This window comes from Pristis pectinata, chromosome 7 (assembly GCF_009764475.1).
Source record: "Pristis pectinata isolate sPriPec2 chromosome 7, sPriPec2.1.pri, whole genome shotgun sequence".
NCBI classification, from domain to species: Eukaryota; Metazoa; Chordata; class Chondrichthyes; order Rhinopristiformes; family Pristidae; genus Pristis; species Pristis pectinata.
In genome coordinates, this window is record NC_067411.1 from 26,377,207 (window position 1) to 26,391,598 (window position 14,392).

At 40.9% G+C, this 14,392-nt stretch overlaps 1 protein-coding gene across 8 annotated transcripts in view; it reads right to left on the minus strand.

The window, feature by feature from the left end:
* arhgef28a (Rho guanine nucleotide exchange factor (GEF) 28a) overlaps positions 1 to 14,392 on the minus strand; it is a 283,580-nt gene that overhangs the window by 101,619 nt on the left and 167,569 nt on the right. For all 8 annotated transcript variants that reach the window (XM_052019926.1, XM_052019922.1, XM_052019928.1 and 5 more), the window contains one exon: positions 641 to 764. In XM_052019926.1, coding sequence (XP_051875886.1) covers positions 641 to 764 — 124 coding nt within the window. The remainder of the gene's footprint in view (positions 1 to 640; positions 765 to 14,392) is intronic.

Below are 14,392 nucleotides of genomic sequence, written 5' to 3' on the forward strand. Positions count from 1 at the left end.
GAGAGATCACTGGAAAAAAGCGGTCAATAAATTTGGGAATTCTGTTGGTCACGCAGGAACCTCGAACATGCTAGTACATAAATGCCAGCTGTTCCATGCCTCGTGTACAAGATTAGCCAACACCACTGAACTGACCACAGTCACAAAAAATTCAAGGATGGTCTGTGTTTCTGTAGTCCAGGAGGTATCAACATGAATGGAAAACGATTTACATTAAAAGTACAGCCGGTGACATAGGAAAGGCTAGGATTTTTGCGTTATGAAAATATTTCAAAACTAAAAAGAAAATCGAAGTATGAAAATTGAACTAAAAATCCAAACAAACCAAGCACACTTAAACAACTACTTCAGAGGTATTACTGCTGTTTGACAGGTCAAAAGCTCAAATTTTGTGGAAGATGAAGCTAGTTGTTGCAATAGTGCTGTTAATTAATATTATCTAATCAATTTAAAGCATTTAAAATTATGTGATACAAAAGTCCAACATTAACTTACTTTCCAAGTACGCATCGACCTAAATGAACCAAAAGCATGCAGTAGTATACAATGATGTCTGACATATTACCATACTACATGACATGACATTGGTTATAACCACAGAACAATATACAATACAATAAAATAATTAATTATTATTTACCTTGCCCTTATTTCTGGTGCTTGTCATTCTGTTCTTGAGGAAACTGAATGTGCGGCTCACTTTATATTTCTCAGTCTCTGCTTTTGAAGGAATAATATATTTGTCCCACTCTTCCTCTTCAATTCTGTAGAAAAAGTAGTATTAGGCCAAGTTCCTTTGACTGACCAGAATTTCAAAATGTGCTTTAAGGTTTAATTCTTACAAAGCAAAACAAAACTAACCACTTTCAAAGTTTCAGTAAGCTGACTTCTTCACTGCTGAACTACAAAGACCAGGATGTGCAAGATTTGATCCCTGATTTATACAATGTTATCCAATCGTAGCCAGGTAACCAGAGGAGACTCACTTTATATCGCCGGCCTCAGTACTCTGATCCAACAATCACTACTGGAAGTATGCTGGGTGGTCATTGGGTGTAAACAGATGGAGTCTGCGCATAATGATCCCTATAGTTTAAAAGTTTTCCAACAGTTGCTTTTCAGGCTCAGGCATGAATAAAGGCCAAAAGGGATGGATAGATAATGGCACTCAGTGCATTATACAATGGCAAATAAGATAGGAGAGTGGAGGAAATAACTAATGAGAATAGAAGAGTAAGAAAAGCTCTTTGTCACAAATGAATTTTCCAAATTCTTATCGGACACATGAGATATTTCAGTAAATAAGATTGGGGATTCTTAATGATGAAAATCACATTTAGTTACCAATAGCATAAAGAGGTACAACAACATAGCAGAATGCTAGCAGCTACTGCAAATGAGTTACAACTTTAATTCAAGTGAGTTTAGCATGTAGTTTGAAGAAGACAGATGACACATAACTATCTGTTTGTAGCAGAGTAAACTTACAAAATTCATGTTTGAACAACTAAGGAAAATTAGTACGGGGGGGGGGGGGAGGGGGGGAGTCCCAAAAGGCCTCAATTAATTTGTAAACCTGTATTAAGGTTCTCTTTCTGCTAGTTTATTTGTGTTGATATATTAATGCACAAATTGCATTATAGAACAATGCACCTGAACCTAAAGGTGATAATAAATGAATTTTGTGTGGCAGATAAAGAAAACAGCAGATAAAACAGCACCTCATGCTTTTCAATGCATCAACAAATTCTAAACCTTAGAAGTGCCTGAGAAACCAGAAAAAAAAGATATTTTCTCAGCACCCTGATTTCAGAAACTGTTACCCTCTGCAAAAGTTCTTTGGGAATCAGTAAACTGGACATGAATCTATCAAATATGATCCCGGTATATGCAATAGATCCATTAGCTCTGCTTTACCATTCTTATGTCTAATTAATGTAATCGTTGGCAAAGTAAAGTGGCACTACAATTACTTGCAGCTATCTACTAGACAATGAATTGTATGCTTCAATGCCCTTACCATATTCACAATCTTTTTTGTTGCAATGCTGCACCTCACCGCCAACAAACCTCCTGTGAGTGGGGAGCTAGTCTTTGAAAATTAATGGTAACTGTTCAGTCTACAGCAGTTCCACTCCAGAACAAATGTCACCCAAACCTCAGTAGCTGTGCTGCAATTTTCAGAACCTGTTTATGCTCAGAGACCAAGTTCTAAGTCATTGTCAACCTCTTCACTGCTGCATACAAGGTGGGCCTTGCATCCGACATCCACAGAACAAAGGTCCTCTATCAACCTCCTCCTGCTCCTCCAACAAAAAAAATTCATAGCAAGACTCTGGAAAAGATGAACCACTTTCTGTACCTCAGGAACCAGATTCCATATCTCGGGAACAACATCCTGGCAAAGGCAGATATCAATGATGAAATTATTCATCTCTTTCAATTTGCCAGCACAGCCTTTGCTCAACTGAGGAAAAGAATGCCTGAAGATCAAGACTTCAAACCTGGCACAAAACTTGGCCTACCAGACAGCACTGATTCCAGTCCTTCTAAAAGCTTCTAAGATCACAGTAGGCACCTCAAGGTGCAGGAAAAATCTCACCCACACCAGCTCTACAAAACCCTCCATATGCACTTAAGAATAAGCAAACCAACATCAGTTTCCACTCCCAGACCAATATTCTCTCCCAGACAAACATTCACAGAATGAAGCTCCATTGAGCAGGCCACATTTTTTGAATGGAGACACAAGAGACTGCAGATGCTGGAATCTGGAGCAACAAACAATCTGCTGGAGAAACTCAGTGGGTCAAGCAGCATCTGTGGGAGGAAAGGAAATGTCGACGTTCCGGTTCGAAACCCTGCATCAGGACTGAGAGTGGAGAGGTGAGGTGGCCAGTATGAAGAGAAGGGGAGTGGTGAGAAAGGATTCTGAGGCGATTGGTGGACTGAGGGACTGGTGGGGGTAAGATGACAGGCAGGTAGTGCCAGATAGGGGAGGTGAGCAAGGATGGAGTTGGGAGACAGTGAAATCATTGCCACTGTCTCCCAACTCGACTCCGTCTCAGCTACTCTACCTGGCACTACCTGCCTGTCATCTTACCCCCCACCAGTCCCTCAGTCCACCAGTCGCCTCGGAATCCTTTCTTGCCACTCCCCTTCTCCTCTTTATACTGGCCATCTTGCCTCTCCACTCTCAGTCCTGATGCAGTGGTTTGAACCAAAACGTCAACAATTCCTTTCCTCCCACAGATGCTGCTGGACCTGCTGAGTTCTTCCAGCAGGTTGTTTGTTGCTCCACACTGTTTGAATACTCTTGAAGCAGGCACTCTATTCTGAGAAGTGATTACCAGGTAGATGGGGCAAAGGTTCAAGAATGAGCTCAAAGCCTCCTTGAAAAATGCAACATCCCACTAATTCTCAGGAATACCACTTGATTACTCAAAGTGGAGAGGGAGAATTTAGCATGGTATTGAGAACCTCAAGCGCATTCATCAGGAGGACTTCCTGCCACATTTGTGGAAGAGTTTGCAGTTCACATATTGGTCTCAACAGTCACCTCATAAAACCACAAAACCAGAGTGCAAACAAGTCAGCCACACACCTGAGGGACTGCCTGAGAGAAACTGTATGCTTAACCCTTTGGTTGCTGAATGTTCAGTGCTGAATGTGAGCCAGATTTAGTCCTAGACTCATACAGCACAGAACGAGGCCCTTCAGCCCACCACATTCTATGCTGACCTTTTTTGCCCATCTGCACTAATTCCATTTACTCACAATGCCTTGCATATTTAAGTGTCTGTCTAAATGCCTCTTAAACATAGTTAATGCATCTGATTCCACCATCTCCTCTGCTGGGTTGCCCAGATATTAACTGCTCTGTGCAAAAACTTACCCCACGGATCCCCTTTAAAATCCTTCCTCTCACCCATGAACCTATGACCTCTAGTTTTTGATAGCCCTACCAAGGGAAAAAGATTTTGACTATCTAATTATCTATGTCTCTCATAATCTTATATATACACATCTACCAGGTCACCCTCAGCCTCCTTCGGTTCAGGGAAAACAAACACAGCCTGTCCAATCTCTTCCTAAAACTAAAGTCATCCAATTCAGGCAACATCCCAGCGCAATCCTCTTTACCCTCTCCAGCGCAATCACATCCTTCGTACAGTGTGGCAACCAGAACAGCACACAATACTCCAAGTGTGGCCTAACCAGTGTTTTGTAATGTTTCAACATAACATCCTCATTATATTTTATGCCCTAACTATGAAGGCAAGCATGCCATATGCCTACGTCATCACCTTATTGACCTGTGTTGTCATGTTCAGGGAACTATGGTCTTGCACCCCTAGATCTCACCGTTTATCAACACTCCTTGGCTCCCGACCATTTACGTACATGTCCTGCTCCTATTTGACTTCCAAAAATGTGCCATTTCACACTTAATAGGATTAAATTCTACCTGCTAATGCTCCATCCAACTTTCCATCTGAGTATCTCCAGCTGATGAAGAGGACTCATTGACGTCACTTGGGGCAAGTCCTTAAAGAGGTTGGGGAAGAGGATAGAGGCAAGAAGTGAAGCAACTAGAAATTGGGAGTGCTGGAGGAAGGAGGAGGTAATCAAGAGAGATAAGTCATCCCTAGAAGTAGGAAAAAAGTAGCAATAGTGATTTGCAAGGGAATAGCAGCACTAAGAATGGTTTTAAAGTGATTGCTGCTTCTCTTGGCTCCATCCTCAAGTATGTACGTATATTTTAAAAGCTTGTTGGTGATGGTCTGCAGTAACGCTCTGAATGAAAGCTCGTAGGTTAGCACAAAAAAAAGTCTAACTTTCATGAACCATACAGCCTCATGCAAACATTAGCCCATTATTTGAATATGTAAAAATTAATTGTAGGCCCTGGATTCCTATTTTCTTATCTAAACCAATATGACAGAGAGTGCATGTTCTGTACACCATACTGGAGGCTCTGGGGGCCAGTTAGCACTCTACAAAGGCCACTGCAGTATTGAATTTCTAAACGCTCTAAAGTCATTTTCATTATAACTGCAGTCCATTTGTTCCATTTTGTTTTCTGTGTCCTGAACAAACTTTCATCAGCAACTGAGCAAACATCAGAACATGGCAGAATCCTACCTCTGGGTCTGCAGTTGAATAGGGTGGGCGATGACAAAAGGTGGTACCATTCTTACTTCAACTAGAAAATTACAAAACTAGCAAATCATTCTTAAGCATCATAATTTTTGATTCATGGAACCACAATTAATGACAAAAGGCATAGACTATAAACAGCATGTGTGATTAAGCGTGCAAAACTGCAGTGTATTCTTGACTGCCTATTAAATATAGCCTGTACTTTCTATTCTGCTGGAGTCAAGGAATTAAGTGACCTTTAAAATAGATTAAGTAACAAAAGGATGCTTGAAGGTCCATAGGAAAACCGCTTTTGTATGATCACACATAACTCATTTAATTTCTATAGAAGGATAGTGCGTTAATCCACTGGCTACATGGTTCATCTTGCACTTGACCCAAATGCTAATTTAGCAGGCCACACCACTTCTCCTGCTGGGAAATACAGCTCTACAAAAATTAATTCTTATATGGCTATATTCTCCTTACAAGCAAATAACAGAAATTGTGGGTTCATGGAATATTCATGCACATATTTATTTTTAATGCAGCAATTGTATGGCCAGGAAAAAGAGTCAGAGATTAACTTGGAAAGGGAATGGGGAAGGGAAAAAAGATGAACGATAGACAAACAGGAAAAAACCCTGAAGAGTCAGAGGTGGAAACTTACAAGTGCATTGTTTACAAAATTCACAGGAGTTACTTGACAAGGTTGTTACCAAACTTGTGGCCTCTACCACTGAGGAGATCAAGAGCACAGGCACCTGGGAAAACCACCATCTGCAGGTTCCCCTCCAAGTCACACAAAATCCAGACTTGGAGCTAATTCTCGGAATCCCCTATCTAATAGCATTGAGGAAGTTCTTTCACCCGAAAGACTCCAGTGCTTCAAGAAGATGGCTCAACAGCATTTTCTCAAAGATGTTTAGAGATGGGCAATGAAAACCAGCCTTATCAGCAACATCCACATGCACTAAATGAATTAAAAAAAGGAAAGGGAAAATTACAAAAAGGGACCATGCAAAGTTTGAAGTCCAGGTGCAAGCAAGTGTATAGCCTATTAGCAGAGAAAAGGTGAAACAGTTAAAAGAATTTCTGAAATTTTATGGGAACCTTGGTGACGCAATGTAAAGCCACAGCTGTGAGTTGGGACTGAAACAATGAAAAGGGCAAAAAACACACTCTTTCCTAAGGTTATTGTTAGTCTTTTAAGTGACACTGACCTCTTAAGTAAATTCACATAATTTGTTATTTTTGATATTACCAATGTTTGCAGAAAGTTATTTTATTTTCTGAAAACAGTTTTCATGAAGGTTCTCAATAAGCAGAGAGTAGAAAGACACAGGCCTGCTGATTATGGAGCAGAAGTCTTGGAGAGCTCAGGAAAGCAAGAGATGTATCCTAAGGGACATGCATCAGTAAGGCAGGTAAGCAATAAGTCAGCTTAGCCAAATTCAGATTAAGAAATAGCTTCTAACAAATACAATTAAGTTAATATACAAAATTACATAAATAATTAAACTAACACCAAATCACTTAATTACATATCACTAAACATTAATTAAATTAATAATAAGAATGAGACGACAAGGCAATGAGTTCGGAGACATGAGACTTCAGATGCTGGAACCTGGAGCAATAAAATCTGCTGGAAGAACTCAGTGGGTCAAGCACCATCTGTGGGAGGAAAGAAATTGTTGACATTTTGGGTCAAAACCCTGCATCAGGACTGAGAGTGGAGAGGTGAGATGGCCAGCTTAGAGAGAAGGGGAGCAACCAAAAAGGATTCTGAGGCAACTGGTGAACTGTGGAGGGGTGTAAGATGACAGGCAGGTAATGAGTTGCTTCTGCAACATGTGGGAGTTTGTGGACATTTTTATCCAAGGTGACTACATTTCCCATAAATATCTGTAGCTCAGGGAACTTCAGCGCCATATTGAGGAGCCAACATCCCTGCAAGACATCAGGGAGGGAGAATATTACCTGTGCCATTTGTTTGAGAGGGCAGTCACAGTCCTTAGACTAAATGAGAAACAAAGGACTGCAGATGCTGGAATCTAGATGAAAAACACTATGATGCTGGAGGAACTCAGCAAACCAGGCAGCATCCGTGGAGAAAAGCAGGTGGTCAAGGTTTCGAGTCAAGACCCTTCTTCAGGACTGGAGAAGGGTCCTGACCCGAAACATTGACCGCCTGCTTTTCTCCACGGATGCTGCCTAGCTTGCTGAGTTCCTCCAGCATCATAGTGTTTTCCTTAGATTAAATGCTTTGGAGTTAACACACAGTCAGGGACAGGTAGGTGTGACTACCAGTAAGGTGGGTTCAGGATCCTAAAGAGAGTACTGCAGAGGCCTGGGCCCATGCACTTGTCCAGTTGATCTGAGGTTCTCGCAAGCCCTTGTGTGGGTACTGCGCAAGGAATGAACAAATTGACCTCGCATCGTGATGCCATTCAAGTGTGGTGAAGTCAAAGGAAAGCGGTTGTAAGGTGGATCAGTACATTTAGGAGATAGACACTTTCATCTGAAATCAGGAAAGAGGCCTTAAGGTTCTGTTGCCTACTCAGTGCCAGGGTGAACGATATCATCTCTAGGCTAGAGAGGAACAGAGTGGGAAGGATTAGGTCCTATTATCATTGGTATCTATATGTGATGGTGCATGTAGATACCAATGACATAAGGAAGACTAAGAAAGAGGTTCTGCTGAGAGAGTTTGAGAAACTAGGGAGCAAATTAAAAAGCAGAATCACAAAGGGAATAATTTCTGGATTATTACTGAGCCATGAGCAAATTAGCGCAGGGTTCATAGGATCAGGGAGATGAATGCATGGCTGGAAGGCTGGTGTGGGAGAAGTGGGTTTTGATTTGTGGGGCACTGTGATTAGTACTTGCTGGACCTGAACCATGCTGGGACCAGTGTTTTGGTGAATGGAGTAGGGAGATAAATGACACTTTAAACGAAATAAGTATGTGTTGGGGGATTTGGGGGTCCCAAGTTAGGAAAAACTAGAATGCAAGAAAGGAACTAGGAAGCAATACAGGAAAATGATTGGGGTGAGGATAACTAGTTTATGTTAGGAAGGGACAGTGCATACTAGTAAGAGTGTATTTTCATATTTCCTTATGACATAGAAGACCACCATTTGGCCCATCCAGTCTATGCCAGCCCTCAAAGAAATCCCATTCACTCACTATTTCCCTGTAACCTATTCTGTCACATATGCCTATTAATAGCTTCAACCCCCCCCCCCACCTCTAAATACACACCCTGATTCTCCCACCAGCCACCTACACTGGGAATAATTTAGTATATGGGAGGAAAGGAAGAAATAGAAGTGCCTGTGGGAAACCCACTTTACCAGAGGGAGAATGTACAAAGTCCAAAAGGACAGAACCGGAGGTTGATATTGAACCCGAGTTGCTGTAGCTGTGAGACAGCTGTAAAAGCTGAAAAACCAATGTGCTGCCCCGTGACAGAAAGAAAATGGCAATAAGACAAACAGGTTTACTGTGAAAAATAAAATTTTTAAGACGTCTAAAAAAGTTAAGAAGATAAATCTAAAGTGCTGTATCTAAATGCTCAAAGCATCTGTAACAAGGTGGATGAAAGGAGTTTGGGCTCGGTGTTGGGACCCTTGTTGTTCGTCATTTATATAAGTGATTTGGATGAGAATGCACAAGGTTTGATCAATAAGTTTGAGGATGACACTAAATTAGGAAGTGTTGTTGATGGTGAAGAGGTTTATCGTAGATTACAAGGGGATTTTGATCAGTTCAGGAAGTGGGCCGAGGAGTGGAAAATGAATCTCAATACAGATAAGTGCCAGGTGGTACTTTCTGGAAAGACAAAGTAGGATTTATACCATGACTGGTAGGCCACTAGGGAGTGTAATGGAACAGAGGGACCTGGGAGTACACGTGCATAGTTAGTTGTAAGCGGCCTAACAGGTTGACAGGCTGGTGAAAAAGGCGTTTAGCACGCTGACCTTCATCAGTCAGGGCACCGAGTATAGGAGTTGGGACATTATGTTGCAGTTGTATAAGTCATTGGTGAGGGCCTGAGTAGTAGGAAGAATTAGCCAGGCTAGGTCTTTATTCCTTGGAACATAGGAGAATGAGAGGTGACCTTATAGAAATGTTTAAAATTATGAGAGGCATAGATAAAGTGGACGGTAATGGTCTTTTCTCCAGGGTAGGGGAGTCCAAAATGAGGGGACATCGATTTAGGGTGAGAGGGGAAAGGTTTAAAATGGACCTGAAGGGCACACAGGGTCCATTAGTGAAGTGTGACCATAGAACACAAAACAGTACAGCATCAGAACAGGCCCTTTGTTCTACGATGTCCGTGCTGAACATGATGCCAATTTAAAATGCACATCTGCCTGCATGTGGTCTATATCCCTCAATTCCCTGCCTGTTAATACGCCTGTCTAAATGCTTTCTTAAACGCTGCTATCATATCTGCTTCTATCACCTCCCCGGCAGCGCTTTTCAGGCATCTACCACTCCCTGTGTAAAATAAACTTGCCACATCAATCTCCTTTAAATTTTCTCTCTCTCACCTTAAACCTATGCCCTCTAGTATTTGACATTTCCATCCTGGAAAAAAGACTATCTTCCCCTTCTATGCCTCTCATAATTTTATATACTTCAATCAGGTTGCTCCTCAGCCTCCAATGCTCCAGAGAAAACAATCCTAGTTTGTCCAACTTCTCCTTATAGGTAGTACTCTCTAATCCAGGCAACATCCTGGTGAACCTCTTCTGCACCCTCTCCATAGCCCCCACATCTTTCCTGTAATGCGGCAACCAGAACTGCACACATACTCCAAATGTGGCCTAACCAACTTTATATACAGCTGCAACATAACTCAATAGAATGAAAAGTGAAAAAGATGAAAAGTCACGTGGCTCAATCTGAATCTGGGTTTCTAAATCTAAGTAAAGGAAACTATGAAAGTAGAAGGAGTGAACTGGCTATTTTAGATCAGAAAGCTTCATTAAACCAAGGCATTAGATAGACAATAGTTATCATTTAAATAACAAATGCAGGTACTATAACAGTTACACATTCCTGTCTATGATAAAAATACAAAAGGGAAGCAACCTAACTCAGGCTTACTAAAGTTAAGGGAGGTATTAAATCCAAAGAAGAGTCATATAAGATTACCAAAGTAGCAAACTTAAGGATTGGAAGCAATTTAGATTCCAGTAAAAAGGACCAAGAAGTTAACTATAAAGAGAGGAAAAGAATAAACTTGCAAGGGGGCATAAAAATGATAGCAAAAGTTTCTGCAAGTATGTTAAAAGAAAATGATTCCTGAAGACAAATATTTGTTCCCTACTGTCAGAAACATGGAAATTCATAATGGGGAAACAGGGAAATGGCACAGAACCAAAGTGTTTGTTTAATTGCTATCTTCATAGAAGATGGCATGTAATTTTCCAAAAAACATCAGGGAAACAATAATCTAATGAGGTTCAAGAACAATAGGAATTTAGTAAGAAAATAATGCTGGTGAAATTACTGAACTGATAAATTAAAACCCCAGGGCCTGATGATTTGCAACCTAAAAGGGGTAACTTTGGAAATAGTAGATGCATTGTTACCATAGTCGGACTTGTCTCCTCTTTAAAGATGGCGATAATTATGGAATCTACGAGGTTCCCTGGAATATACTTCTCCTCCCAGATTAAATGAGTTCATGCATTTGTGACTGAAGTTCATCACTGTCAAAGTTTAGAACTTTTGTGGACATACTGTCTGTTCCCAAAGCCCTGTTACTATTTAGTCAAAATGGCTTTTTTGACCTTTTGCCTGTCAGGAGTGGCAGCAAAGCTGCCTTGAATAGGTTGCAGCGGGACGAACTCAAGGGCACTCATGTCAAGGACAGAGAGGTAGTTGTTGATATTTTCAAATGTTCTTTCCAGCGGTGCTGACTGCTGATGAATTCATCCTGTTCTTAGCTCTCAGTGGGATGGGTCAGTGCAGATGGCCTTGAGAGCATACAAGAACCCACGCGTGTCATGTACAAGGTCCAGGGCCTTGTTGAGACCATGCTTAGAGCATTGTGCGTAGGTTTAGTCTACTGACCTAAGAAAGGATATACTTGCCATAAAACGAGCGCAACAAAAGGTTCAGTAGACTGATTCCTGCATATATCCTTTCTTAGGCAAGGAGACCAAAACTGCTGGACCAGGAGAGATTAGATTCACTAGGTTTGCCTCCACCAGAGTTTAGAAGAGTCAGAGAGGATCTTACTGAAATTTTCAAAATTCTGACAGGGCTAGAGAGAGTATTTGGGGGTGGGAAGATGTTTCCCATTGCTGAGGTATCTAGAATGAAGGGTCACAGTCTCAGATTAAAGGGCAAGAGATTTAGGACTGAAATGAGGAGAAATTGCTTCACTCAGAGGATGGTGAGGCTGTGTAATTCTATATCACAGGAGGCCGTGGAGGACAAGTTACTCAGGTTATGAAGAAAGCAGACATTTCTAGACACAAAAAGGCATCAGGGGTATGGGAAGTTAGTGAGCAGGAATATGGTATAGAGATGCACGATCAGCCAAAATTATATGGTAAGCTTGGTGAAGCAGCAGGCTCAAAGGGCTGAATGGCCCACTCCTTCTATTTTCTGTGTTTCTATATTTTATATATTCTATATAAAATAAATCAAAACATATTTTTGGTTCACAAATAGCCTAGCTTCATCAGAGTCCTCAGCACAATGCCTTCTCAAGGACAGGTGAAACGTGGGCCTTGTAAAATCACAGTAGTCAACATGAGTGATGTGAAATCCTCCTGTTTTGGCTAATGCTCTCTTGGTCATGGGGAATCATGGGACAAGGGGACATGCCAACCCAACAGTAAAGACATATAAAATTCCTAAACAGCCTGTTAATATTAGAAGACAATGACACAGGACAATGGAGAGGAAAATGTGGTACTTTACAATATAGAATAAAGGAGCTAGTTATAGACTCCCAGCTCATAGAAAAGCAACACGAAATACTGGGTACCATGCTGAATTTGAAAGGGTCTAAGACAGGTAGCACAGTGTCATTTGCCTTCAAGATGGTGCTGGCAGGATTCACCAAGAGATAAAAATAAGAGACACCATGCATTACAGGACTGGTGTGATATAAACCATGTAATGTATAACTGCACAGTAACATGTTTATATGGATAGCTTCCATTATGAATTTGAACAGAGGAATGTATAATTGAAAAGATCAACATAAATGTGAAAACATTGCAACTGGAGATTCTAGAGAGAAAAAGTACATGGATCTGACCAGGTACTGGTTTGAAACATAGTGATAGAAGGGAAACACCAGGCCTTTAAGCATGTATACATACTCCCTAGAGAGAGAACCATCACTGTCAGTAAATCCATTCTAGCAGCAGATCAACACTGTCAACTAGGACTATCACCACTTTCATTTCTTAATAGAGAACATGGGTGAAAACTTGCACCAGAGGAATAACTAGACAAATCAACATTTTCACACTGCTGCCTCACTGTTTAACTGGGATTAGTCATGTGCCATAGTTAAAATCAAAATCAGGAACTTGGGCAAATCAGTGTGCTCTTGGTGTTGCTGAAAATACATGCAATCATTGGGACATTGGGCAGAAAGGACTAAGAAACATCAACATGCAGGACTATGTATATAAGGAAGCAGCGTGCTTGCACATATGACAGTGTGTTGCCTGGGATACATAATATCAGTAAATGCTCCTGCCTCTTTGAATTTTACTTTCACTCTGGTTGGCCATTTATCAGAAGATAACCACACAATTTTAACAACAAGGTCCTTGCATGATTAAGAATAAACATTTTTCATATTTGTAAGGAAAAAATTGGGACCAACTTTTTATGGATTTAATCTTTGCCTTTTATATTCTTATTTTCTAGCATTTTTACATATATTTTATATTATAATTATTATAAATGGTTATGCACAATATTTGTGTATAAACATTTCATTTTTTAAGTAGCAGTCTAATTGTTGCAGTCAGGCCTTCAATGTTACTATTTATATACAGTCAATAATTCAAAACATGGCTGATGATTTAGCAACTAGTATGTGTGTCAATGAAAGATGTAAGGTATTACCTACCACAAATTATATTTGACCGATGGAATCACTTGTTTCTAATATTTATTGCCAGATAAACACATGTAGCTATTTTGCATAAATCTCTTTTAAATAAAGAGGGTTAGCAAACATTTCATACACCATATTGGCTATCAAACACTTTTATTCCAACCTGAGCTTCTCCAGACAATAACAGACTAGAGATTTTTCTGTTTTTTTTTTAAGCGACTGAACATACCAGCGTCACTGCACCAATTCACATAATAATCCTGTTCTGGTTGCCCCATTACAGGAAGGATGTAGAGGCTTTGGAAACGGTGAAAAAGAGGTTTACCAGGGTGCTGCCTGGATTAGAGGGGATGAGCTACAAGGAAAGGTTGGACAAACTTGGATTGCTCGCACTGGAGCATCAGAGGCTGTAGGGAGACCTGATAGAAGCAAGGCATTTGATAAGGTACCCCATGCAAGGCTTATTGAGAAAGTAAGGAGGCATGAAATCCAAGGGGACGTTGCAATGTGGATCCAGAACTGGCTGGCTCACAGAAGGCAAAGAGTGGTTGTTGAAGGGTCATATTCTGCATGGAGGTCAGTGACCAGTGGTGTACCTCAGGGATCTGTTCTGGAACCCTTACTCTTTGTGATTTTTATAAACGACCTGGATGAGGAAGTGGAGGAATGGGTTAGTAAGTCTGCAGATGACACAAAGGTTGGATGTGTTGTGGATAGATAATATGGAGGGCTCTCAGAGGTTACAGCGGGACATAGATAGGATGCAAAGTTGGGCTGAGAAGTGGCAGATGCAGTTCAACCCAGATAAGTGTGAAGTGGTTCATTTTGGTAGGTCAAATATGATGGCAGAATATAGTATTAATGGTAGGACTCTTGGCAGTGTGGAGGATCAGAGGGATCTTGGGGTCCGAGTCCATAGGATGCTCAAAGCGGCTGCACAGGTTGACTCTGTGATTAAGAAGGCATATGGTGTATTGTCCTTCATCAATCAGGGAATTGTATTTAGGAGCCAGGAGGTATTGTTGCAGCTATATAAGACACTGGTCAGACTCCACTTGGAGTACTGTGTTCAGTTCTGGTCGCCTCACTACAGGAAGGATGTGGAAGCCACAGAAAGGGTGCAGAGGAGATTTACAAGGA